The 27,912-nt window shown below is 37.6% G+C and overlaps 1 protein-coding gene and 1 long non-coding RNA gene across 3 annotated transcripts; both read left to right on the forward strand.

Annotated features, from left to right (window-relative positions):
• The first annotated feature begins 2,709 nt into the window (after window positions 1-2,709).
• On the forward strand, window positions 2,710-5,262 carry LOC121429764. The gene is made up of 3 exons (XR_005971969.1): window positions 2,710-3,037; window positions 3,881-3,947; window positions 4,426-5,262. It is a non-coding gene; the product is annotated as an uncharacterized LOC121429764 (long non-coding RNA).
• Window positions 5,263-12,491: 7,229 nt separating this feature from the next.
• Window positions 12,492-27,492, forward strand: LOC121429417. 2 transcript variants are annotated; one of them, XM_041626396.1, is made up of 6 exons: window positions 12,492-12,705; window positions 19,528-19,733; window positions 22,504-22,644; window positions 22,964-23,298; window positions 26,138-26,254; window positions 27,457-27,492. In XM_041626396.1, the coding sequence occupies exons 2-5, from the start codon at window positions 19,575-19,577 to the stop codon at window positions 26,139-26,141; spliced, it is 639 nt and encodes a 212-aa protein (XP_041482330.1). In that variant the 5' UTR covers window positions 12,492-12,705; window positions 19,528-19,574; the 3' UTR covers window positions 26,142-26,254; window positions 27,457-27,492. The 2 variants fall into 2 exon arrangements, with proteins under 2 accessions (XP_041482330.1, XP_041482332.1); XM_041626398.1 differs by lacking the exon at window positions 12,492-12,705 and adding an exon at window positions 15,620-16,001.
• Window positions 27,493-27,912: the final 420 nt, after the last annotated feature.

The following is a 27,912-nucleotide window of genomic DNA, read 5'->3' on the forward strand; positions in this document are numbered from 1 at the left end:
AATTGTCAAATCTTTCTTGGAAAATGTGCCCTCCCCCTTTCGGATAATCCTGGACACGACCCTGCATATTTCGATAAAGCGGGGGAGGGGTGGGGCACGATATGAATTACTTTCTTCTCTCTCTCTGAATTGAATTATAAGGGACAGGGAAAGTAACCTCTCGATTTAATGTTTTTTCTGTCTTCTTTCATTTTTTTCTTCTCGTTTTTCTCTCTTTTTTATTACTTGAAAAAAAAAACATAGGTAGTTGGTCGTCCCTACCTCTCCTGTGACATCACCCCTGTTTGCAAATTCTTGCCCGAAGAATTAAGATATATCTATTGAACTCGTATTCTTAAATGGATGGTCCGGACTGAAAATATTTATATCTAAATAAATAGAGTAAAATTTACAAAGCAAATTGCTGAAAATTTCATCAAAATCGGATAACAAATAATTAAGTTATTGAATTTCAATGTTTATTAATATTTTTTGAAAACAGTTCGTCAACTTCGTCATGAATATTCATTAGTTGGACTGATGATGTCACAACCCCACTTTCCTTTTTCTTATGTTATTACATGAGGTATGGAAAAGGTCAATTATATTGAAATCTCAATTTCTTGACCTTTCATCGCACTATTTAGCATTGGTTTTAACTTGATGTTTATCTGACTAATGTCATGAATGACACTACTATCATGACCATAACGCGGTTCATTATCGGGCGATATAACTGCTATTGCCCGGATGTTATGATGCCTTTTGAGGTTCTGGTTGCATCGTATCTTCATTAATGTTTGACTCGACTGTTTTGAATTGCCCTCCTAATGGAAGCCTGCGGCATCCAAATGTTCATTGCTCCCTAGATGAGGCCCGGGTCAAGGTCAGGGGTCATCGGTAATGCTGACAGGTAGAGGGCCATCTTGCGGCAAGGTGTGCGATTTGAACCTGTATCGTTTTATTTCGCAGATGTTCCAATTCCCAGGTGAGAACCTCGGGGAAAAAAACTTCCTTCGTAGGGTTCACGTCCAGTAGCTCTAGTCTTCACCATATAGACCCAAGGTCTGAAGCAGATTTCCCCACAAAGCCATGAATAGGCCAGCGATCTGCATCCATACATCAACCTTCTGGACACACTAATAAAAACAATATTTTGCCGAAGCCCAGTAGCTAACATTTATTTCTTTGTCACCTCATAAAAGAACCAAAACCGAACAAGCCATCTTGGATTGTTGGGTACCAGACATAATGCCCGACATATTACCCCGCATATTACCAGTGGCGCAATAAGTCGTCATAATGATCCACGAAATGATTTGATTGATAGGTCTACTTATTCCACCAATTTTCTTTCATTTTTCCTTTCTCGTTCTTCTACTTCTTCTTCTTCTTTTTCTTTTTTCTTATTCGTCTTCTTCTCTTTTTTCTTTTTCTTCTTATTTGTGGGGAGGGGGGGTCTTTTCTCGGTCGTGCAACGTAGCCCCCCCGTAACCTGTATACCACTTTGACATACGCGGCCTGGGGTGAGAACAAATAAAGGAGGCTTGGCAAGTTGTCCTGTAAAGTACAGGAGAGAGGAGAGGGGGTGGGGGTTGTTAAAATAAATGGAAAAGACGTTGAGAATACTACATGAAAGTTACTTGAGTGAGTGAGGGCCTATAAGTAAACCGTAGTCAGGAAAAGGGAAGATGCCTCTTCCACTGCTCCATGGTATAACAAACCCTTCTGATATAACAGGACTCATGCTATTCCGGGAATGCCCACCAAGAAAGGGCAACTCGTGGATGATATAAATAATGTAGGCTGCAATGTGTTAACCATGTGTCGTTGTACTTGCAAAGCTGCAGAACCTTGACCAAGTTGAAGAACCCACGGATCTCCATGGATAAATTCATGGTTCCACCATGTTCAGATGTTAGACACCTGTTTTAGAGATGAATTAATGAAACTACTAGGCTTTTTGTGTATTTGGCAAAATTTGTGAGCCAACGAAGCGAGAGAGCAAAAATTTAGATTTTTTATTTTCTTCATTACAAAACTCCAATTTGGTGATAAATCTTGACATAATATTCAGAGAATGATAACAATATTTCACCCTCCTCTCTTTCCTTTCTCTTTTCTTGGTCGTGAAAATTTTGAGGGGTCCATGGCCTCCAAGCCCCCCCCCTCCATTGTTCTGCAGACACAGACCCTGATTAAAACTTTAATCAACAAGTGGGTCTTCTCACACAAGACTAGCACAAATACTGTTCTTTACACAAGTATGGCAGGGAATAGGCTGCATAGTCAGAGCATTTTCCTCGAGTAAAGATTTTGCAGAACAAACTCGGTGTTAATCGCATTATCACTGGTATCTTCTGGTGTTGTGGTATAGAAACACCCCCAGAAATACAAATTTGTCTTATTATCTTCAATGATTTCCAGGATATTATCAAAGAAAATGCGTGGATATGAAAAAATGGTAGCGAGATCATCAGATTTCCACATCGGCGTTGGTCCAGGTGCATTGTGTCATTTGTCAGATTGCCGACAGTCACGTGACCACTATTCAATCTTCCCGACGATCACATGACCTCTTTAATGAGTGGGGTCAATCAAGGTGTGCGGTGTGGCCTCATAAATGTAAGATAACAAGGTCTGTTTTGTGTAGGGAAGTTTGAACCTGAAAACTGTCGTAGTCTTTGGCCCGAATTCACAAAGGTGGATTCTGCAAAATCCATGGATTAATCCACGGATTTTGTTGAGTCCACAGTCCACGGATTCGCTTTTGTGATTCACAAAGGTGGACTCGACCGAATCCACGGATTCAACCAAGTCTATTACGTCACGATTTCGAGTCAACTGTTTGGGGTGGTCTGAAACAGTGGACTCCACAGAATCCGTGGATTCTAGGCGTAATTGGCCAATCACAGCGCAGCATTTGGGTATATCTTTGTGCAGACTGCACTGCAGACAACAAACCGCTGGACGATAATTTTGCAGCAAAATTTAAGGTGGAAGACTGGACGTGAAAGTGGTTGAAAAAATACATGCTGGACCGAGCTCCGAGAAAATTGTGAGTAATTTGACATATTTGTTTGATGAGCAATATTTTTTGTCACTTTTTATGTATTGATTTGTGAATTAATGTCCGAATTTATGTCATAAATGCATGTATATTAGGTACGGTCATGAGAGTCGAGATAGTGAAAAAAATTCTCGCGGAAATGGTTTTGTGTAGCCCCACAAGTGCATTTCTGTGTTGTTCTTTCGCGAGCTCTGTGACACGGCTAGACGTACTCGTTGACGTTAGACGATTAGACCCTTGACTTGTTCCCCTTTTCACTCGGTTCTTCCGAAATTTATGATTCCCCCTGTCCCTGTCGCTGGATTTTCTTAGATCTAGGCCTACATGGTCTATCTTACTCTAGCCTGCACGCCTGAAGGGTCCTGGAGAGTAAAAATCAGTTCTACGGTGCACTCAGTCTCAGATTCAGAATCAGATTCAGAACTGACAGAAGTTCAGTTGGTACTATCCAGGGTCATGATGGTCATGAGTAAGCCTACGGGCCAGCTATGACTAATTTTTACTCTCCAGGAACCTCCAGGCTAGTCTTTTCAGCAATTTTGAAGATTTCATTTGAGATGATGAATCGTTTCAAAGAAAATAAATTTGGGAGAGCAGTCATGTATTTTTAGCAAAAAAAAAAATGGGCATTTTCAGAGATAAAATAGGGGATGTCCTAAGTTACAGAGATGAGACAATTTTCAGAATACAGATTTTAGAGAATTTTCTCAAACTGTTTTATATCTCAATGACTGATGACTGAATCTCATTCTAGTCTCATGCTCATTTTTCTTATGACTATTTTCTTTGCCATTGAAACTTAACCCTATGTCAATTTCATTTTCTATGCAGAAAAAAAATGGCAGAAAATCACTGTGCTCATTTAATGCATCTTGATCGTGTCAACAGCCTCAGAGAGGTAAGCTTTGTTTCAATTGAACAATAAACCGATGCAGTGCTTATTGCAAAATATTTCCCTTTTTTATAACTGACAAAATTATGACTTGTTTCTATATGGAGGAGATACTGGTTGAAGCACTAGTGATGAAACCAACATGGCAAATTTTTGTTCCTACTTGCACAAGCAGTGACAATTTTCAAGATTTAAAAATGGATGGAGTCAAAATGAATGAAAGGAGTACAGCAATTAAAGCAGCAGATTATTTGAAACATTTGACTTGATGTATGCAATGCATATTAATGTAAAAACAAAATTAGGAAAAGAAAAACTTAATCCTAAATAGACTGGGCTATTTCCATACTGTACCTAAGAAGACTAGGGGGGGGGGGGGGGGGCTGAATGGTTAGCAAACCTTACCTATTGTTCAGGGAATCTTGAATTATCATTTTTTTTTTTCATGTTTGTCTACTCTAATTCTTTTTCCATGTATACACAGATGGCCAACAGGCCCAGACCCTGATGGGATTACAGAAATGAATGAATCCTTTTGAGTTGTACATGGATGAAGCCTTTCGAATGCGGTATCGCTTCTCAAAAGAGACTGCACTCCATCTCATCAACATGTGTGAGGGTGATCTGAGCTGAGGAGGAATACAGAATGTAGTGAACCTCTACCTGTTGTCATAGGTGTCATCGATGGGACTCATGTCTACATTAGGAGTCCTGGTGGGGAACAAGCCCTGTACTTCCTTAATCGGAAGAACAGGTATTCCGTCAGTGTGCAGATTGCATTTTTAATATAAATGTAGACTCTGTTATGCCAGTCTGAACTTTTGGGGAAGGGTCGATAATGTGACTTGTACTCCTATCATCATTCCAATGTCACTAAAGTATAATAGCGGTCATTGACTATTTTTAAGCATTGAAATTTAGATTGTTTTATTTAGCACCCTCTCTTTGTAATGTACTGTACAGTACTTATTTGTCCTTTAACCCTTTATAGCCCGGGGGGGGGGGGGGCCTAAAAGGCCCCTCCTCGACATATTTCACGATAATTTCTAAATGCAAAAAAATAATACGCTGAAATTTCATGACTTTTTTCTTTTACATCTCCGGCACATTTTGAGACCGTTTGTGAAAATCGGGGGTATACTTGCGGAGATATAGCACATATTCGTAACCAATGTCACCGAAAATGGCAATTTCCATTGACTTTTGTGTGTACAATGTATGGGTTTTACAATAAGTGTTGTCAGATGAATGTTTTTTTCTGTTTTTCCTCACATAAGTTTCTTTTTGGCTATCACCAACTATTCTAGATTAAAAAAAACAATAAAAAATTAGAGATTTCAAAACAAAGAAATACATAATAAATTAAAAACAAAGAAATACATAAGAATTTGGAAACACGGAAGGAAACAAGAATATTATTGAGAAAAATTAGCATATGCGCATAATTAATTACTATTATAATCTAATAATTATACAATTTCAATACAGTTGAGTGAGCTGTCTTTTAGATTACATGACTGGCTACTAACATGCTTGATTCCATTGTATTTTCTCAAAAAATGGGGGAAAAACTACAAAAAAATGAAAATTCCTTGAAAAAATTTGAATATTTGCATAATTAATTAGATAAATAAAAAAATGATAAATAAATATCACAAATTTGACAACGCATTCTTGTAAAATACATAATGAGACACCCACCCACCAAATTTGGTCGCAATTGATCGATAAACGGCCGAGATCTGGGGGGGGGCCTAATAGGCCCCCCCCCCCCCCCCGGCTATGCAATTTCAAAATAGCCCGCGCTATATATAGGGTTAAATATGCTCTTGAGCATTTTCCTTACAAATTCATTTATCTTGATATTAGACGCTACAGACTAAGAATTTAAGTGAGTCTTTCGATAATTGTGTTTGATATATCAACATATATACAAAATCCATTTCATTTCATTCATTAATTCCATTGTATTTCTTTAAGTTAGAGAAGTGTGAAAATCATTCAGACAAAGACCAGATCCTTCTAACTAGGTTTACTTTAAAAATAAATACTTTCTTACTGTCATGCTCTTCGTGTATTTTTCAATTGATAATACCGAAGTCATATATCAATATTCAATAAATACTTAATCATCATACAGAGTGATGAATATAAGTACATTAATAACATAAATATAATATAGTATTACCCCTATCTGACGTCTGAGCTGGACATTTAAAATGTATGGCCCTAGTTTTCATGAATATTGATAATGAGTCAGGTACTGTATTATCTGTATACTATATTTGTTTTTCTTGGTCTTTATAGTACAATGTCATCCATTGCAACATAATTCCTAATTTATGAATAGATATGTCTATATACAGTTTTTATGATATCAATATTCAAATGAATTCTCCCAACCACATCAACAAATCAAGAACTTCTGTTATTTCTTTATCTATGAGTATTTAATATAATCTGCAGTACTGCTGATACAATATAAACCCCTCAAAAAAAGTTTGTAAATCTGTGTTTGGCAATTAATTTCTCCCAACTCCCAATTTCACGTAATGCATATTTGATATCATTGTTTTTTCAATGAAATTTGTTGGGGACTCTTCTGATAATAAACAGCATAAAATAAAGCTAAAAAATAATCATACATTTATGATTTTTGGTTGAAAACATAATTTGCATTGATTTTGTACACGAAATCACGCTTTTGAACAATTTTTGGTCTAACATAATGTTACGTAATTTCGGGACCGCGTACCCGGGTGACCCAAAACTGGTCTCATAAGTTGCGCAAGACTTGAAGGTAAAAGTCAGCGAGCACGTTAAAAAAAATATCGCGCTGCGAAAATATTGCGTAAATCATTGAGGGGGGGGGCTCCGAGGCCTGTATAGGGTTGATGGTATTCCATGATAGTATGATGTATATAAATTAAAAAAAAAAATTACATGCATATCACTTGACTTGCAGAAAAATTAATTTTAACAGTCATAATCTATGTAATCATAGTTAAATAATCATGTAAAGTGTGGTTATTCATGTGTGGAAAATGTGACAAAATAATATATTAAATTGTTGTCTGTTATCAAATTGAATTGATTTTGCTTTGAATTATTCCAGATGTTATTCCCATTCATAAGAGTGATCATGGTGATGATGTTTTTTGTGTGTGTCAAAATCAAATATAATGCTGTGATATTTTAGATTAGGTGATGATGTTTAAGTATAAAGGATTGGAATGTCTGAAAACGTTATTCATGATTAGTTTCCTGATTGCATCATGATCATGGCGTGATTCAAAGTGAATTGGCAATCAGTGATTACCTTGTTCTTAAAGATGGATCCAGTGGTGCTTTAGTGATGTGGAATTGGTTGCTGTAAAAAGGATTGTGATTAGTTTCTCAGTTACATATCTTATCCTGTCTATCTGAGATTAACTCGATTAAATAATGGATTTCTGCTTTTTGCCACTTCAGGGCCATGGTTGATCAGGTGCAGCTAGCTGATGATGTGCTTATTTTTTTTTTGTGTGTGTGTAAAGATATACAAGTTGCTGGCATCGATTGTTGTATTACAACAATATCAATGCCAGCAAACATAATTCTTGGGGAGGGGGAGGGGGGGGGGTACCAGCAAACATTTATTTTAGAATAATATTTTTTTGTATATTGTGTACATGCTGCAGATGTTTGTTTTAATGACACTGAGCATGCGCAGTGCAGTCTCAAAAAGGGGAAGTCCCTAAATTTGATTGAAAATCCACGGTTGAATCCGTGGATTCGGTTGAGTCCACGGTTGAATCCATGGACTCAACCGTGGGTCTGGTAGAATCCGTGGATTTTTGAGTCCACTGTTTGTGAATCACAAACTGCAGAATCCGTGGATTTTCCAGAATCCATGGACTCAAAAATCCACGGATTCTAAAATCCGTGGATTTTGCAGAGTCCACCTTTGTGAATTCGGGCCTTTGTGTTCTTATTATCACCTAAACATCGTGAAACAGTCATGGGCGCGTTGTATAAAACTTCAAAAATGTGCCGTTAAACATAATTGCCATGACAACATCACTCAACAACCATGAATGTGTCAGTACTAAAGTTACAATAAAACATAACTTTCACATTAAGATAGTGATTGAAAACAGTTGTTCATAATCACATTTATACCACTTTTAATCTCTCGAAATTAGTACTATTGGCAGAAGGATTCGAAAGTTGCTGTGATTGTAAGTTTTATCCGATGGGACACAGATTTTTTTCATTTACCAGGGACTTTTTTCCTTTTTTGGAATATTAAAAGCTCGAAATGGATGTGGGTGTTGCCTGGTCTGTACATAGAAAGGAATTCATTACAATGAAACTTTACACAGTAAAAATTTGTAATGCCAGCCTGACACTTGCACGATTTTGTGTAACGCATTGTCACGACTCAAGTCGTGCCAGTGCGCAAACTGGTCGTGAACTGGCGTGAAGTGTGCGTAAACACATCGTGACACGTCGTGACTGCGTGCCATGTCGGGACGAGAATTTTGAAATGTTCAAAATTTTGGTCACGACAAAATTAAGCCATTTTGGGGCACGAACTGGGAGGCTCCCGCACTGTTTACGACTTGTTCACGCATAGTTCACGACGAGTTCACGAATAGTTCACGAATGCGTGCCCGTCAGTGTCCACATTGACACGAACTGGCACGACGAGTTCACGCATAGTTTGCGCATAGTTTACGCACTTCCCGCATTGGCACGACGAGTTTGCGCAATTCGGACGGTGTCGTGCTGAACTATTCGTGAACACGACGTGAGCTGTTCGTGAACCATTCGTGACAGTCGTGGCATGGCGCGCACTGGCACGCATCCTCCCGCATCGTCCCGACGAGTTCACGACGAGTTCACGAACAGTTTGCGCATAGTTCACGACCCGGTGGCTAAATTTTGTCGTGACCAAAATTTTGAACATTTCAAAATTCTCGTCCCGACATGGCACGCAGTCACGACATGTCACGACGTGTTTACGCACACTTCACGCCAGTTCACGACTAGTTTGCGCACTGGCACGACTTGAGTCGTGCCAATGCGTGACACAAAATCGTGCAAGTGTCAGGCTATTCTTCTTTTGCTTTTTTTCTCCTCTTTTCACTATTTGAAAAAAAAAATCTAACGGTGGTCGCCTTTCCCCCGCCCTGTGGCGCTTCCCGTGTCTACAACTAATTCAAACTGTTTTCTAGAAACTGAGATTCAATGGATCCTTTTTAGAATGGTCATGTTCATCCCGAAATCACGTGACCCTCATGAGATCATGAAGGTCAAAGGTCACGAATGTAAACTTTTTAAGGTATCATGTTGATCTTCTTTGTTGATTTTATCTGTTTTAAATCTGACCGAGATACATTCACTCATCTCGATATGATACGACTTTTTGATTATTTAGGCTTACTATTTATTTGCTGTTGGATAGTGGATACCAGAGAACAGGGGCGGATCCAGGATTTTTCGAAAAGAGGCACATTTTCCCCGAGGAAAAAAATTGACAAGCAAAAAACAAAAAAGGGGTTCAAGCTGAATTTAACGGTATTTCATCCATGAAAAAATACACAAAGAAAGAAAGAAAGAAGGTCTTCACTTTCAAGGGGGGGGGGCACACTTCTGTTTTAACGGCATTTTTTACATTACAAATTTTAATTGTGCCTCTCAAGGGGGGGGGGGGGCACGCGCCGTCTGTGCCAGAGACATGTATTTGTCGCCTTCTTGGCTCCTCCACAATTAATATGCATTCATTCATTCAAACACAATATAAATTCATTTCTTAATCTATGTTCCATCTTCTTCTGAATTTTGGAAGCCATGTGTAATGTTTTATAATGTTATGTTTTATAATGTTATTGAAAGATATGAAATTGATTGGAATCAATTTGATTTTAAAAGCGTACATTTATGATCTTTATACTAGTTTTCGGACCCCGGAATTGTGAAAAGAACTGCCACTGCCATAAAGTTACATCAGTGGAGACACATAACGAGGGGAAAGTGTTAGTTATTGGTGCTACTCACAGAGATCATTGATTATTGACTCTTCAACAAATTACCAATCAGCACTTCATCCAAGGAAAAGAGCTCAATCAATCAGCCGAATGAAATTCAATTCAGAATTTTTGCAAAATGCTTCGTCCTGAGGGTGTTTTAATTCTTGTATTTTCAACGAGAAAATGAGGAATCCCGGTGAGGAATGCCCCATGGAAACATGAAATTCATGTCAAAGATCAAAGGTTTCCCCATCTCCGATTCTTCATTGTCTGCCAAGACTCTTAAATAGCTAAACTTCGTGACAAAATGTTTTTTGGACCTCTTCGTTCACTTGTTATTTAATCGGTAGGCGAAAGAAGGGATTTACTTCTTGATTTTCTCCGTCATTCTCGAAAACGCAATTAGAAGCGATTTTTATAATGAACCTGAATTTGATTCTGATTTCTGGTATTCACTTTATTTTTTCCTTTCTTTATTGATAGTGATAATTATCTACATGTACGAAATGAGATCTTATTCAACGGTGCAATAATCCCCCCCCCCCCAAGGTGAAGGGGATAAAGATTATATAGGGCAAATTTATATTTTACAATGTCTTGAGCGGGAAAATTTACCCGTTTCAAAATGAAAATCAAATTGAGTGATAATTTCAAAAACAATTTCAGAGAATATCAATATCATAAATAATGATACATAACATTCATAAGGCGCTATACGGCTGTTTCTAAGCGCACTTTGTTCTGTTTATGGTCTATACTTTGGAAATAAAAGAAAAAAATATGGAAGGGGAAAATGACACAGTTAATGCAACTAACATGACTAATAAAAAAAAAACTGGTGTGCACCCCCAATTGACCGACCCACAACCATGACAACTGTGAATCATAGTTTTTTTTTTTTTTGGACTGATTCACAGACTTGGCATCGCCCTTTCCTCTTCCCTTTTCTCCTCTTATCTTTTTCTTTCTTGGTCGTAGAACATCTGGGAGTCCATGGCTTCCCTCCCCAACCATTCTATACGCTAGTGATGAAGTTCTCACTATTCATACAAGGACCAGGAGCCTGTCGCACAACACTTTTGCCAGAAAAAAAAACTCTTGCAAACAAAATTATGCCATTGAAATGAACACATTAAAAAAACTCTGCCCCCTCCCCCCAAAAAAAATCCAAAGATTTTCTTTTCATGCAACAGCCCCCCGGAGTAAGTTCCTCGGGTGATGTTTCGGGTGTGAACGAGACCGACCTCACGTTGGGAATGATTTATACCCCTGATGGTACGACGGTTCATAAAATGTTCAATCCTCACTTCATTCGCCATCATCGGCATTTTACCTGCTGCGTCGATGAAGACATAAAATACCCTTAGGTTTAAAGGGGACCGTCAGTCACGTATCTCCATTGTTCAGTGGTGAGTGACCATTGCGAAATTATTTATTTTTTCCTATTTCGATTTTTTAATATTTTATTTTGAACGTTGTGGCCCAGTGGATTAGTCTTCGGACTTTGAAACAGAGGGTCGTGGGTTCGAATCCCAGCCATGGCGTAATTTCCTTCAGCAAGAAACTGATCCACATTGTGCTGCACTCAACCCAGGTGAGGTAAATGGGTACCAGGAGGAAGTAATAAATAAAGAAGCTGTGTGCGCTATGAACGCCTAGCTTAGCCGGGTAATATAGGAGCGCCTTGAGCACCTAACAAGGTGGATATAACAAAATAAATAATTATAATGACATTAGATTTTTTTGCAAATGAAACTTATGCAAACAATATAAATTGAGGTACAATGTTATGGCGTGCCAAGTGTACGCCAGTATATTCTGTGCAATTCAAGCAATTCCGTACACAAAATGTGTTTTTATTCAGACGAAAATCTTTTTGTCATGACGCTTTTGTAATTTCGTACACGAAATTTATTTTGTGTCACACAAAATCATTTTCGTCTCGACGAAATGCACAAAATAAATTTCGTTTAGACAAAATGTAATTGCGTCCACAAACTTCATTTGGCGTGCCATACAAAATGGCGCACCAAATGTCCGATGGTAAATTCCGTCCAATTCACGTCATTCCGTACACAAAAGTTTTTTTGTTCGTATGAAAATGATTTCGTCATGACGTAGTTTTATTTCGTATACGAAATTATTCTTGTCACACAAAATAAATTTTCGTCGAGACGAAATGTAATTTGGTCCACAAAATTTATTTCGTACACACGAAATGAATTTTGATCTAACGAAATAGCACCCCAATTGTCCAAAGGAAAATTCTGTAGGAAAATATGTGTTTCACTCCAACGAAATTCATTTCGTCATGATGCAGTTTGATTTCGTATACGAAATTTATTTTGTGTCACACTTATAATCAATTTCCTCGAGACGAAATAAAATTGCGTCCTCGAAATTCATTTCGTTGCGATGCAAATATTTATTCCGTCAACGAAATGATTTTGTGTCACATCACAAAAAATTCCGTCGACGAAATGATTTTGTGTCACATCACAAAAAATTCTGTCCATGTAAAATAATTCTGTCTCCTCTTTCTGGCAGGGAATATGAGATCGTCGCTGATTGGCTGCACCTTGCTCAAGCCGATATCTTCGCTCGATCGATATCCGGGCGCGGGACGGTCACACTCACAGGTCGGCATGTTGGTGAACCTTTCTTGTTTAGCTTAGATTTCACGTTATTCATGTCAACGAGAGCTGCAAACAACTTCTCTAATTGGTAGAATGTGGACGGACATTGCATTCGTAAGTTTAGCTATGTTTTCGACTTCAAAATTACGTTGAAAACAAAATGGGAATTCGTTAGTCGTTGCCAAACTTGCATTTGCAAGAAGCTGTGCAATTTATAGTCCCGTGTATTCAAGTTTGTGTAGGGTCCTACTGTAGTCGACCATGCCCATGCCAGGCCAGGGGGATTGGTCTTTTGTGCACACCTAAAATGGTAATGAATTATACAGGCTGATATTTAGGCCTAGATTTTGATAAATGGTGTAAAATTCATACTCAGACTGACTCAGAGCAAAATGCATGTTGAAATTGGAAACTTCATTGGATGACAAATTTTATATAATTATTGACTGTCTGAGACTGAGTCAGTGATTGACGTGATTTTATTTTTAGATTATTAAAAACAGCTTTAGCTTGGGCACCCACACGCATTGCGAGGTTAGTATTAATACTGGTAAATTAAACCATTGAACCATGTTTGGCAGTGGATTTCGAATTGACAGTTAATGAGTTAGTGGGTCGCGCATGCTGGCTTGCTGCGATCCCACTTCTGCAAGTGATGTCCACGTCCATAAGGCATTAAACACACCACTTCTAAGTAATGGCTTGGTTTTTCTGTGCGCTGTGGCATGTCAGGGGCGGATCCAGCTTTTATAAAGGGGGGGTTGGGGTGGTATGTGAGGGAGCGTAGCGACCGAGTCCAAGCGAGCGGAGCAAGCGAGGGTGTTTGGGGGGGTGTCCCCCCTCCCACGTAGGGAAAATTTTTGAAAATCTGTGTGTGAAAATGGCGTTTCCTTGCATCTAAAACACCACTATTTTTGATATAGAGGTCGTTGCCAAATTAACCCCCATGAAAATTTGTAAAATTAAGTTGCAATCCCCCATTTTTTTTTTTTTAATGGGGGGATTTTTGTTTGGGGATGAGAATCAGCAACCCTGGCCTAGATTGTCACTTCCGCGGTGGCCCGTGTCCTCAAAAAAGCTGATGGGGGGCAAAAAGGACTATGTGACATTTGTTTGCCCAACCCTCCCCCCAAATAAATAATAATAATAAATTAAATGAATACTACATAGAAATAGAATAAAATAAAATTACAAGTTTTTTAAAAAAGATAAGATTTAAAAAAAATGGTCCCCAGATTTTTTTTTTTTTGGGGGGGGGTTGCAACCCCCCCTCTAGATCTGTTTCTGCATGTAATGAACCCTTGACTATGAGTTGGGCTTGTCCGTAGACTCTAATGTTAGAGTCGAGGCCTATCTCGGCTCGGGCCCAAAGATGCGCCACCGCGCACAGAAAAATCATGTGGTATGCACACCAGAAGTAAGAATGAGATCCCATGCGCGACCCACTGACTTAGATATCCACTGCCAAAACGGTTCAGGGTATAGGGCAAGTCCAAGAAAAGGTCACCCTAGAAGGTAAAATTTTATCTCCAATTTAAGAAGTTATCTTTGGAGGGGTAAGAAAGCCTATCGCCTGTTGTGGTAGCCTAAGTATGTTTGGCCTAGGTCCTAGCCCCACTCATTACTAGTACAAGTTTAGTTACTTCGAGCGATGTTTGTGCCGGCTCCACTTCACCACCACTACTATACGCTCCATCTGGCTGAACATCGTGTCCGTTAAGTCGATCTGATATTCCGAGTGACAAAGGTGGGATTTTATGGGGGAAATATAAAACTCATGGAACATCACGATCTTTAAAAACAAAACTAATATAGGAGGGGGTCCAGTGTCCGGACATGTTATCTTTTGGTTACACTTCGTAATTCAGAAGGTTCGTAATTCCAAAACACGTGAATTCATTATTGCCTGAACCACAATGTTCGTTAAATCGAAAAAGGGTTCGTTAATCCGAACATTTGTGGCGTAATTCCGAAGGTTCGTTAATCCGAAAAGGAATAATGAGTGATAATTCCGAAGGTTCGTTAGTCCGAAAACGAAATGAGGTTCGTTAATCCGAAAACGAAATGAGGTTCGTTAATCCGAAAAAACTAAATGAACAACGAACCTCATTTTTTTTCGGACTAACGAACCTTCGGAATTATGACTCTCATTATTCCTTTTCGGATTAACGAACCTTTGGAACAACGAACGTCATTTCAATTTTTGGATTGTCGGACCTTCGGAACAACGAACCTTATTTCGCTTTCAGATTAACGAACCTCTGGAATATCCAAACCTTAGGAATAACGAAGCTTCGGAATTATGAATGTAAACAATCTTTTTGAAGCCTTCCTTTTTGTCTTTGGATTACACTAAAAATATGAATTCAATACTTGTTATCATCTTCTATTTTGTTCTTTATATTTCCCAACATTTTGTACTAAAATTTGATGAAACTTCGCTTCTAACTTTTTTCAAATGACTTTCTAACATTGATCGTGTGGACACACAACCTGTACGGACACACAACAACTGAGTGACCTGAAACTCAGGCAGGACGTTTAGCAATACTTGATTAACCTTATGCCCAAATTTCATGAACTAGGTTTCTAAGTTTTCATTTAAAAAACACAACCTTTTGTTAAGATTTGGTGTTGATGCCGCAACCGTCAGAAAAACAGCGCCTATAATATAATTTTACTCTCCTATGCAGGTGAAACAAAACGGAAGGAAAGAAGGGAAAACACAAATTTTGTGCATTTTCATGTATTTATTTTCAATAGTCTCGGCAGTGCAGCCGTCCTTGCATGGTAACTATTATATAAAGATTATCCAGCAGCTTGCAAAGGAAAGTCAGTTTCAAAGTAATTTCTTCAGTGCACAGATGAGGCGAGGGGGTCTTCGGGCGCTTGCCCCCTCTCCCCTCCTACAAAAATAAATTATGACCAAGAAAGTAGAAAAGAAAATGGTGAAATATATTTTTTCTGAATATTATGCTTTCATTGGATATTTATAAAGTTAAATATTTTTATTTTTTTTGCTCGCTCACAAAAAAAAGATCTGCCCAATTATTCATATCTAGCCCCTTCAAAACTTTGGCTCACTTCGCCACTGATTTGTTTCATCACACTTCTATGCAAATACTTACGCCTATAGAATAGAATACATTATATCCTACATAGAGTAAATCATGTATAGTACTATTGGTTCAAGTAGCATCATGTGACCGAATATATTTCAACTCTGACGTCATACCTCGATATATTTTTGGATACTAGTATATCGAGGTCTGACATCATTATTTCACAAAACTGGATCTAGCTAAACTCTCAGGCACACCGGCCAGCGCGCTCTCTCTCCCGGCAAGTCCAGCGATGTGTCGGCACAGGCACTGATCTGCGTTCTGCTGAGCACGATGGCTCAGAGAAAAGTAGGTAATTCAACTCAAGTAACCGGACTTTGCAAGCTCATCACATAGATTTTGGTTATAAATTATAAAAAGTTGGATAAAAAACAAATATATCAGGCGTTTCATTCGAAAGCATAGTGGGAATTATTAATCCTCGGTTGGACTGGCAAAACTACTATATTTCCCTCGGGGCTTCGCCCCTCAGGAAGTAATTGTCAGACCAACCTCGGATAAATAATTCAACTATACTTTCTCAAAGCCTGATATATTTGTTTACTATTTCTCATAATTCCATATGGCTTTGTGTAATTATTTTGTGTCCAGGATTACTTCATTAATATGAAATTTTATTCAGAATCACAAAAACTGCAAGCTCTCTTTTTCTCCTAATAATCAGAGACAAAATGAGCCCAAGATTTTGAGGGAGTCAGATGTGTCATATCAGGCAAAATTCAATAGAAGTTGTGAGCGAGCAAGCTTTTCATTAAAAAAAATCACATTTTGTAGCTTGACATAAAAATATTCAGAAAATGTTATATTTCATTTTTCTTTCCCTTTTTTTTTTGGGGGGGGGGGGAGAGCATCCCAAGCCTCCCCCCATCTATGCACCTCTGTCTAGTGTCTATATTACTGTTATATTGTTATTTCAAGACTAATTTTCATAGAAACGATTGGTTCAGAAAAAATATTAAACACATGCAGCCTTTCATGGAAAGTTCCCCCGGTTGTCCCGAAAAGGTGTGTTTTGTTTGACTTTCCTCCTCAACCCACCCTTTCGAGAAAAGCTCTCGCGGCATATCTCAACGTCCGTATGACATATTTGTCCTGCCCACCAGAGGTGAAGGCGAGACTAAGGGATCCAAATGTCGTCTGTCCGTCCGTCACAAACCTGTAATGACACATAACTCCACAACCGTAAGTCGCTTTTAAACCAAACATGGATGGTAGATGGACCTGGGTGACCTGCATGTTGAGCTGCAGTCAGAGGTCACATGGTAAGGTCAAAGGTCATTTTCAGGTCAACGTTAAAGTTTACATGCAACACTTTTATGACACCTAACTCCACAACCGTAAGTCGCTTTTCAACCAAACTTGGATGGTAGATGGACTTGGGGGACCTGCATGTTATGCTGCAGTCTGAGGTCATATGGTAAGGTCAAAGGTCATTTTCAGGTCAACGTTACAGTTTACATGCAAGACTCTTATGACACCTAACTCCGCAACCGTAAGTCACTTTTCAACCAAACTTGGATGTTGGATAGACTTGGGGGACGTGCATGTTATGCTGCAGTCAGAGGTCACATGGTAAGGTAAAATATCATTTACAGGTTAAAGTTTACATGCAAGACTCTTATGACACCTAACTCCGCAACCATAAGTCACTTTTCAATCAAACATGGATGGTCGATGGACTTGGGGGACCTGCATGTTATGCTACAGTCAGAGGTCACATGGTAAGGTCGAAGGTCATTTTCAGGTCAACGTTAAAGTTTACATGCAGGACACCTAACTTCGCAAATGTAAGTCGCTTTTCAACCTAACATGGACAGTAGATGGACTTGGGGGACCTGCACATGTTACGCTTAAGTGGGAGGTCACATGATAAGTTCAAAGGTCATCTTCAGGTCAACGTCAAAGTTTACATGCAAGACTCTCTTATGAAAACTAACTCCGCAACCGTAAGTCACTTTTCAACCAAACTTGGATGTTGGATAGACTTGGGGGACGTGCATGTTATGCTGCAGTCGGAGGTCACATGGAAAGGTCAAAGGTCATTTACAGGTTAAAGTTTACATGCAAGACTCTCTTATGACACCTAACTCCGCAACCGTAAGTCACTTTTCAACCAAACTTGGAAGGTAGATGGACTTGGGGGACCTGCATGTTATGCTGCAGTCAGAGGTCACATGGAAAGGTCAAAGGTCATCTACAGGTTAAAGTTTACATGCAAGACTCTCTTATGACACCTAACTCCGCAACCGTAAGTCACTTTTCAACCAAACTTGCAGACTTATGCTGCAGTCGGATGTCACATGGTAAGGTCAAAGGTCATTTTCAGGTCAATATTAAAGTTTACGTGCAAGGCTGGTATGACAAGTGTTATTCCATCCCAGTAATTTCACAATGAAGTTTCGATATAATTCTTGCGTGCCCTCGCAAATCACAATATTTCTGGTTATTTTCATAAGTGGGCGAGACAAAAATTGCTTTTGCCTTGTTTTTTAGTCATGTTCAAAATGAATTAGTGATGATTTCATTTTTCTCGGCATTTTAATCCCCAAGTCTGCATGGTTTAATTATGTTTGATGCATGTTTTGCCTTTAGTAGACAGCTGGCAGCCCTCTGTCTCGAGGAGTATTTTTATATCTTTTTCTGTATTTGGTGAGTGAAGCCAACGAAATTCAGCTGAACAACCAACATAAAGGCATGGTCACACCGGCCGAGCGTTGTTGGAGCGGTAGAATTTTTCTCTCAAAATGGGGGAAAAAATCGAAAACAAAAAAAACTAAAATCGAACTTGAAAATGGTAAACGGTAGCGAGCAGTGATGATTTTTTTTTCTCTCCGCTCCAACAACGCTCGGCCGGATGCCTTTACACTTAAGGGGAATCCAGCCTTGGTCATAAAATATAGTGTTGGAAAGGAGAAAATTAGATAAAACAGAATGGTGAAAGTTTGAAAGAAATCGGACCAACAATAAGAAAGTTATGGCTGCTTTAAAATTGAAATCCCTATGATTATGTAGATTTCAAAGTGGCAACTGGGTAAGTAAATTATGACAAGAGGCAAGGACAACTTTCCCATAGGCCATGTACTTAATTATCAGGGATTTGTGTTTTTCTCCTAACTGCCCTTCCCCTGGGGCAGTAATCTAAATATAACCCTGGTAGTATATTGTTTTATGTCCTCATGTGAAAGAAAAATAAAAATTTGAAGTAAAACATTTGAAAAAATGACATATTAGCCATTTTATGTATTGGAGTACATGGAAGAGTAGTCCTTGCCTTACATCACTGTGACATCACATATGTGGCCAATTTGCAGTCTCGTGGATCTAGGGATTACCAATATTCACAACTTTAAAAAAATAACTTTCTTATTATTTGTCAGATAGTGTTCAAACTTTCACCTATCAACTTGACTGATTTTTCTTATTCCCCTAAGAACAAGTTTTTATTTGGGTTGGATTCCCCTTTAACAGAGATTGAAGCTTTTGTTCTAGTTTTGGCTCTGCTATTTTTTTGATTGGATGTATTTCCTGATTTATCACAATAATTGCAAGTTTTATCATGATTTAACTTTTTGAAAATTATGCTATTATGTGATTAAGGCTACATCTCTTGTACTTTCTACCGATAGTCTCAATATAACGTTATTAATGGATTATTTCTTGTAAAAAATCCTAAAGATAGGAACTAACTCTGTGGTTAGTAGATAAATATGACTCACTTGTCCAGGTGTTGATGAACGGGCCGCTGCTGAGTAGGCCTAGAGTTTTCTTAATTATATATAATTGATTTCATGACATGTGTTTACATTTGCTGCAGATTCCCATTCAGCCGTTGGACTGAACTGGTACTGTAACACAGTATGGATGGTCAATATGAAGCAAGCTTCATCGAATTCCTCCAAGAGCTCTGAACTCTGTTCTGATCATTTTGAAGATGCTTGCTTTGACAGGACTGGGCAAACGATTCGTCTAAGACAGGATGCTGTCCCAACCACATTTAATTTGCCGCCTCGTCATCAGAAGGTACAGTAGATCTATATCATACGTGTTTTAAAGAAATATATTCTCTGTATTATCTATCTACCTTTGGTTTGACAGAACAATGTTTTGAATATACCATTCTCAGTAGCCAAAGAGAAATGAAAATTATCCTATTCGGGAGGGTCACCATGGACCTCGGCCTATACTGTGTACCAGGGGACTGTGTATTTTAAGTTAACGCTTACTAAATGATCAAACAAATTGAAAATTTGGTTTAGCCCTACATAATTAGCATGAGCTTCTTTGAAATTGCAAAGCTAAGGGTGTATTGCTGATTTTTCATAATTTATTAAAATTCATTTTTGATAAATTATTTTATGCATAAATAGAGAATTCTCTGCTGTACAGTTAAGTAAATCTCTAAATAAGTTCCCAAGTTCTACAGTGCGTATGAAAAAATGGGATAGATTTGAAAAGTCTATAAAATTTTTGTTTCAAATTATGATCTCAATATTTTGGTGTCAATACATGCTATGGAGTCTTATCCTTCAAATGCTATTAAAATAATTTGGTTTTGTTCGTGCTTACGCAAACACAAATTTTTGTTTTGTCTGGGGTAAAAAAGGAAGCTTGCACCAAAATGGCATAATATGATGGTCGGACTTCTTGCTATCAGCAGAATTCCTCTTAACCTTTTCATTATCTTTGCCATAATTTTCGAATTATGCAGTCAAAATTCATTTCCAAATCTACTTATTTATTTGGATAGTTGTGGTGTTGTTCCTTTTTAATATGTTCTCTTTTAGTTTTGAATATTCCTTAGGCAAGAACATTTTTTTAAACCAAATTATGGTAGAGCGTGTTTTTTTTCGAATCCTTTCATTGTGTTCTGCAAAGGTAATGATGCCTTTGAACAGTGGCATACTGAGGGGTGGGGGCTCGGGGTGCTCCCCCCCCTCCCAATACAAAATTATGACCAAGGAAAAAAGTGGAAAGAAAAATAACAGAAAACATAGAAAGTGAAATATGATATTATTCTGAATATTATGTCAAAATCACAAAATTGGATATTTTAGTAAAAACTGGAAATTTTTGCTTGCTCGCTTCACAACTTTTTAATGCATTTTACCTGATCTGCCATATCTTCCTCCTTCAAAATTGACTCAATACACCATTGCCATTGAAAGACATGAATATTTTCTTGTTTGTCCTGTCAAGCACATAATTAAACTTGGTGAAGGATTCAATGACCCCTTGAAAATAGGATTCATGTCTTTTATAGGTACCATTACATAAATTGTTTCACATAATTATTATCAAAGGTACCATAACATAATTTGTTTCACATAATAAAAAGGATTTGAATGATTACAAATTCTCCCAATTAAAAATGCAAATCTTCTCACTTGGGTTGACAAGAAAGTCTCTTCTTACTTATGAAGGAAAATTCAAAGGTAAAAGAAGTTCAAATTAAAACCAATGTAATTCAGGTAAATGAATAAATTTATTAGTGAAATTTGACAGCATTTTTCGAAAATTATGGCAAAGATAATGAATATATTATAAGTCTGCTGATTAGCCAAAAGTCTAAAAGTATAAAACGTCCCGTGTTCGCTCAAGCATGAATTTATTTTTTAAATGCCATTTCAAAGATAAGATCTTAGAGCATCTATTAATATCAAAATATAGATATAATATTTTGAGACAAAGCAAAGATTTTATAATTTCAACCAATAAGTGCAAGAATAATGATGCATTTGTCATTTATGATTTAAAATAGAATTTCCATTGGATTAGATTTGTAAGAAAAATAATGTTTTTGAGCAATTCTAGGTCCGACATGAACTCATACATTGTTGCATTACTGCGTATCCGGATGCCGCAAACTTGGTCCCTAAACTTCTGCGAGACTTGACCAACAAAAAAAATATGAGGACATGTTTCTAACTGTGGAATTATTGCAAAACATGTGGAGGGGGGCTTATTAAAGTGATGGTCCAGGCTGAAAATATTTATACATGTAGCTTAGTAAATAGAGTAGAAGTCACTGAGCAAAATGCCGAAAATTTCATCAAAATCAGATGACAAATAATCAAGTTATTGAATTTGATAGTTTATAACAGTAGTTTGTGAAAACGGTCGTCATGAATATTCATTAGGTGGGCTGATGATGTCACATCTCAAATTGTTCTTTTGAATTTTATTATATGAAATTATGTTTATTAAATTTTATCCTCCAAGAACTAGAAAAATTGGATTGACAACTGATTTAGTACATTAGATATTAATTGCTGAAACTTATTTCATCATAATGGAGACACATCATTTACACATGTATGAAATAATGAAAAAATTATGATTTTATGAACCAAACAGAAAGTGGGGATGTGACATCATCCCACCTAATGAATATTCATGATATGACTATTTTCTCAAAATATTGCTAAACTTTAAACTTCAATAACTTTATTATTTGTTATCCGATTTTGATGACATTTTCAGCATTTTGCTCAGTGGATTCTACTCTATGTATTAAGATATAAATATTTTCAGCCTGGACCATCCCTTTAAGACCCCCCCCTTCCTCCTTTGGGGCCAGATAGGGTTAATAAATCATCATGAATATTTAAACATGTTTATTTTGCTGCAAGTCCATTGAAAAGGATTCATTTCTAAACAAATATTATTCTAAATGTACTATTGAATATTAATTTGACAAATTTAAAGTCATTTTTTCATTCTTGCATCTCGGTTTATTCAATTTTTCTTCTTTTTTTAATGTTTTTTTTTTTTATTCACTCTTCTCGTACAGAATGCACACAAACCAGGGAAACCCTCGAAAGAAAGTCATTTAGATTCAGCAAGCAACCTCCCAGATACTGCAAAGACACCTGTACCAAAGTCTTCAGCACCTTCCCTGGGACTACTACTCAATGCCAAAAATCTAAGAGGGGTAAAGTGGAAGATAACAGCAACATATATCTAAATGGGGTATTGTACAGTATGATTGATCAACCAATGATACCAGTTGTATTCTGACATTTAAATCCATGTCCCTCTGACCAATGTTGTCAAATAAAAACCTTGCTTTGAGCATAACATCCTCAAGGTGGTCTGAAATTCTATTAGAAGGTACATGTACTCTTCTGTGGAAGTTCATTTTATGCTTTGACTGCTAATCTATAAGTTTTATTATCAATATGCTAGTGTTCTGAAGTTGATGTGTTAATAATCAATTGTTTTAATGTTTTATTCTATTTAAAACATAATAGATGGAGACCAGCAGCATGGCAGCAGGAGCTAATGTTGGTCGTGATGAGGCATATACCACCATCAACAATGCTGCAATTGCAGTCACCACCACCAAGTCTGCTTCTGTCACTGCCATCACCATTGCCACCGCCATTACCAAGACCACTCCTGACACAAAGCCCCCAAGTCCTCAACTGACCAGATATTGCAGCTGGAGAAGGATATACCAGGAACTTCAAAGCCAGGGCTTGCCAGTCTCCTACAATAAGAAAAATGCCATGGGCCCATCTAATGAACTAGTAGTAGAATATTTGGCCACAGTTGTAGAAATGCAGAGACTAACATACTGCCACAGGTAAAAATCAATGTCAGATATGATGGATAGTCTTTGAAATATGGGTTGCAGAATGAATATCAGTAAAACCCATCATGATGTGCTATCTGATTTAACCCTAAAAAGGCCGTGGGAGCCCAAAAATTTTCACGATAAATCCACAACGTGAAAGATTGTGCCGCGTCATTATAAAGCCTTTTTTAAAAAAAGTTTATGAGTGTTCAGACAAAATTTGTGACACCTGGGTACCCGGTTCTGCAATTATGCAACATTGTGCATTGTGTAAGTACACATGTCAGAATTGCACTAAAATGTGATTTCATGGACAAATCCAATGCAAAATCTGTTTCTAGCCAGAATTCATAATTGTATCGTACCGGTTAATGTTTATTTTTACTGATTAAAATCTATTAATTTCATTGTGCTTATGATCAGAAAATTTTGTCAACAATATAAAAAAAGTAAAAAAAAACAAAGAAATACTTAAGAAAGGAAAAAAATACATATGAAAGGTATGTGATATCAATTAATTTTTATGTGTCTGAACAAAAACTTCAAGGTCTGTGTTTATAGATTTCCAGCCAAATTCTAATTTCATGCATGATTTAGTAAAACATAATTCTAAATAATTTTAGAATGATCAAATATACAATTTTTTCCTCTGTGGCAGGCATTTTGCATTTCTTCACAATTGCGCAATTAACGGTCAATCTTGAGGGCCCCCACTCCCCTTCCGCCCATCTTTCCTGCCTCCAAAATACCCTGGCAGTCTTATTAGGGTTAGATTAAGTCTACATTAAGCAAACATAAAATTCTTACAATTGAATTCAGTGGCGTAATGAGCCAAATATTTTGAGAGGGCTAAATATGGCGAATGGAACAAAAGTTCTCCAAAGAGAGCGAAGGGAGTGTGCAAAATTTTAGAACTTTTTAATACAGAAATCAAAATTTGGAAAGATTTTGACGTAATAATATCCAGTAAATACTCTCTATTTCACCCTTTCTCGTTCGCTTTCTTTCTTTTTCTCCTTTTCTTTCTTGGTCGTTAAACATTGGGGGGGGGGGCAGTCAGACCGCAGGTCCCTATGCTAATGAGCAAAAAGTCCAGATACATCCAAATCATCTCGTGGCTGAATCCTTGCAAAATCTTGTGATTCATGAGATTTTCTTTCTCGAGTCTAAGAATTTACCTGTTTTAAAGAGAAATTCCAGTATTGGTAACGATCTCAAAATGACTTTTTACAGAATCTAATATAATGACCACCCAAGTGTCTGTATGAATAAAAAATATGTGCCAAAGGATTCTGGAAGAAATTGTGTAATTGCTGAGAAATAAGCAAAATAAGCTCATATTCCAGCAATAATAATACACTGTCCCACGTGTGCCTATCTGTGTTGGTGATCTTCAGTGTGAACATTTTTCAGCGTAGATTTCAAGATTTCACAAAGTTCAGTTTATGTAACTTTACCAAATCTAGATCCTCGATGATATACTGACAATTAAGCCAGACTTTCTCATGAAATCAGTGTTTACTGCAACTACTGGCATTTCTTTTTAACCTCAAGTTAAATTAAATATTATTGCACTATCAGATAGAGTAAAAGTTACTCTTTCATATTGGTCATTTATTTTGTATACAATATTTTGTTAAATAAGTAAATTTCTGGCCTGAAAGTGTGCCTCAAAACTTAATTTTCTTCCATTTTCTTTTGCACATTGTGCAAACTTTTTATTTTGAGCCTCAATGATATCCATATCACCATAAAGCTGAACTTCTTTTCTTTCTCACAATGCCACTCTTGATATGCGGCACCTTTTAATCGGGTCAAGATCACACTTTTCCCACTAAGGTACAATACGAGATTTCTGTAATTTTGTACTTGCATGAAATCCAGAGTTCTGATTGGCTGGATAAGGTTCACAGAACAACAGGCACAGGGTATTTGAGGAGATTACCACATGGGAAGTGTGACCTTCCTACGAACCCTGGCACTGGAACCGTTGGAATTTGCCACTGGGTGGTCTATTTGACCAATCAGAATGCAGTATTCTTGTTTTCAAACTGCTTTATGTACTTGGCAAATGAAAAGTGTGATCTTGACCCGATTAAACCAATTCTTATTTTGAAACCTATATCGTTTCAAAGCATACATATTCAGCTTTATCATGATATAAAAATCATTTGGGCTCAAACACAAATAAAGTGTGAAAATAGCAACTTTTGTCTGGTGAAAATATTTATTTTATAGCATATTTTAGATCAAACTTTGAACCTATATTACAAAATCTTTGAATAAATCCAAACATATGACATGAAAGAATGATTCTTCTTCTTTACAATGGTACCAAATTCATGAAATTCGATGCACAGTTAGAGCAGCAATGACCGAATGAAAAGGTGTTATGGTCCGCGTCAAGCTCATTAAATATACAAAACATCTCAAGTCATGAATATCATTTGGATGAAAGAAGCCACTCTCTTGGGACCTGCAGTCTGACTGGGGGGCATGGCCCCCATCTATACATCAGTGATGGATTTAATACTTTTTGCATGTACGATGACGATGCTCGCTCTCTCTCACCCATCCTCACTATGTGTATATGTGTGTGCAAGATGAATTATGAGGAATAATTGCATGAAGTGACGTTTTTCAACCAGAGATTGATCCTTATATATTATTTACTATTGCATTTTTGTTCATCATATTGACCCATCTTGACCCCTTTACCCCCTGACAAAAACCTAATAGTCAAATGAAGTTTCCTTTTCTTTTCTTTTGATATACATGTAATGTATTCATGTGAGAAAAAAAATTATAGTGCCAAACATTTTTTGAAAATTTTAATTTATTCCTTCAGGTGAGGTTTTGTCCACAGTTCCAGAAGGACACAAAATAGTATCAGAAAGTCATGCCAGAATCAACAACTGAAGGGTTTGAAGAGCCAGATAAAGAGCCGAGAAATGTGATTTTAAAGGTAAGTTAAACTTATTTATAATTCTGATTCATTTTGGCATAGAAAGTAAGTCATAATAACAATTTGAATTATTTTTGTCTTCTTGATTTGCTCTTTGTCAGGAATCCAAATTTTAGAATTAAACTCTTAGTTTGAGGTGTTGATGATTTTTTTTTCAGCTGCAAAAGTAACAAACCAATATCAATCATTGGTCGATAATGTGACTTGCTTTCTCTTGCCAAATTGGTACATGTACATGTATATTCTGCATTTCTATAATGATTGACCCCACCACTAGCACATAAGATGCAACATGTCAAATAACTGTCAAACTCACTTCATCATGTATTTAATTATTAATATTTCATTAAAGGAGTAAAAGGACTCAGAAAGATTACCCGAAAAAGCTCACAGAATTTTTTTTACTGGTAGACCCTTTACATTCATTTGATGAATTGAGTTCATGCAAAATCAACTGAATGTTATGAGTACAAAATCCTGTTAATACACCTTACTGTGAGGCTATTCTGGTAGGTCATCCCGGGAGTGCCTGAGGATCTTGTCCATTTGGATAAATCTTGCAAAGTACCAAGAGGTGCCTCCACCCCCCCCCCCCTCTATTAAGGGTTAACAATGAAATTGAAATTAGGAATAAGTTTAGTATCTTCCCGGGGGGGGGGGGGCACTCAGTATATAATGCATAGTGGGTATGTGCCGCGGAGGGGACCCCCATTTTCACACTCAAATTTCCGTTCCAAGGCATAGCATTTTTGCCTTGTTGATAAAAAGAACAAAGAAAGCCGCTCCAAGGCATAGCATTTTCTTCTTATCGAGAAAAAAGAAGAGGGAAATCCGCTCCAAAGCTAGCATATTTTTCGTTACGCCGCTCCGATCGCATTGAACGAGTCGAATTTTGGTGAAAAGCGGCCGCAGAGCTCCCCCGGCGGAGGCCGCGCTAGCTGCATCATGCACGCATGACCGTTCCGTGGGGATGCATACGCACTCACACGCTGGCGATCCGTTCCAAGGACCCCCGTTTTCACAAACATTTGTCGTTTTGAAGCCCGTTCCGAGGACCCTCCTTTTTACAATAAGCCCGCTCCAAGGCCCCCGTTTTTTGTCTCGCCCGCGGCACACCCCCACCACATTTTTGGTCGAGTGCCCCCCCCCCCCCCCCCGGGAGTATCTTGCTCATATGCATTATAAATTAATTACTATTTCAGGTACTTCAATCACATGCACAGTAGGAGCAAAAACAGCAGCAAACACACAGGAGATGTAACACTACATTGACCAACAGCAACAACTACAGCAGCATCAACAATTTCTGCAGGAGATGCAAAAACCACACTGGCAACCTCAACAACATCAAGGTGTCCAACAAGCACTCCGGGAACGTTAACAGCAACCACAGCTTCAGCTGGAGTTTCAACAAACACATCAGAAAAAAACCAACAGCAGCAAAAAAAACACTTATGAATAATGAAATGAATCTAATTGAAACTCAAAAGCCAATGACGCAACATCTTTGACAAACTGAGACAATTATTCATTCTTTTACAGGATAAAGAAATACTTTTTTAAAGTGTAAATTTGCAGGAACACAATGGATGTTCCTATGTATCTATTTAATGAAATAAATTTGACTTTAATAAATTCAGTAAATTCAATTCAATAAA

The sequence above is a fragment of the Lytechinus variegatus genome, chromosome 16, assembly GCF_018143015.1.
Source record: "Lytechinus variegatus isolate NC3 chromosome 16, Lvar_3.0, whole genome shotgun sequence".
NCBI lineage: Eukaryota > Metazoa > Echinodermata > Echinoidea > Temnopleuroida > Toxopneustidae > Lytechinus > Lytechinus variegatus.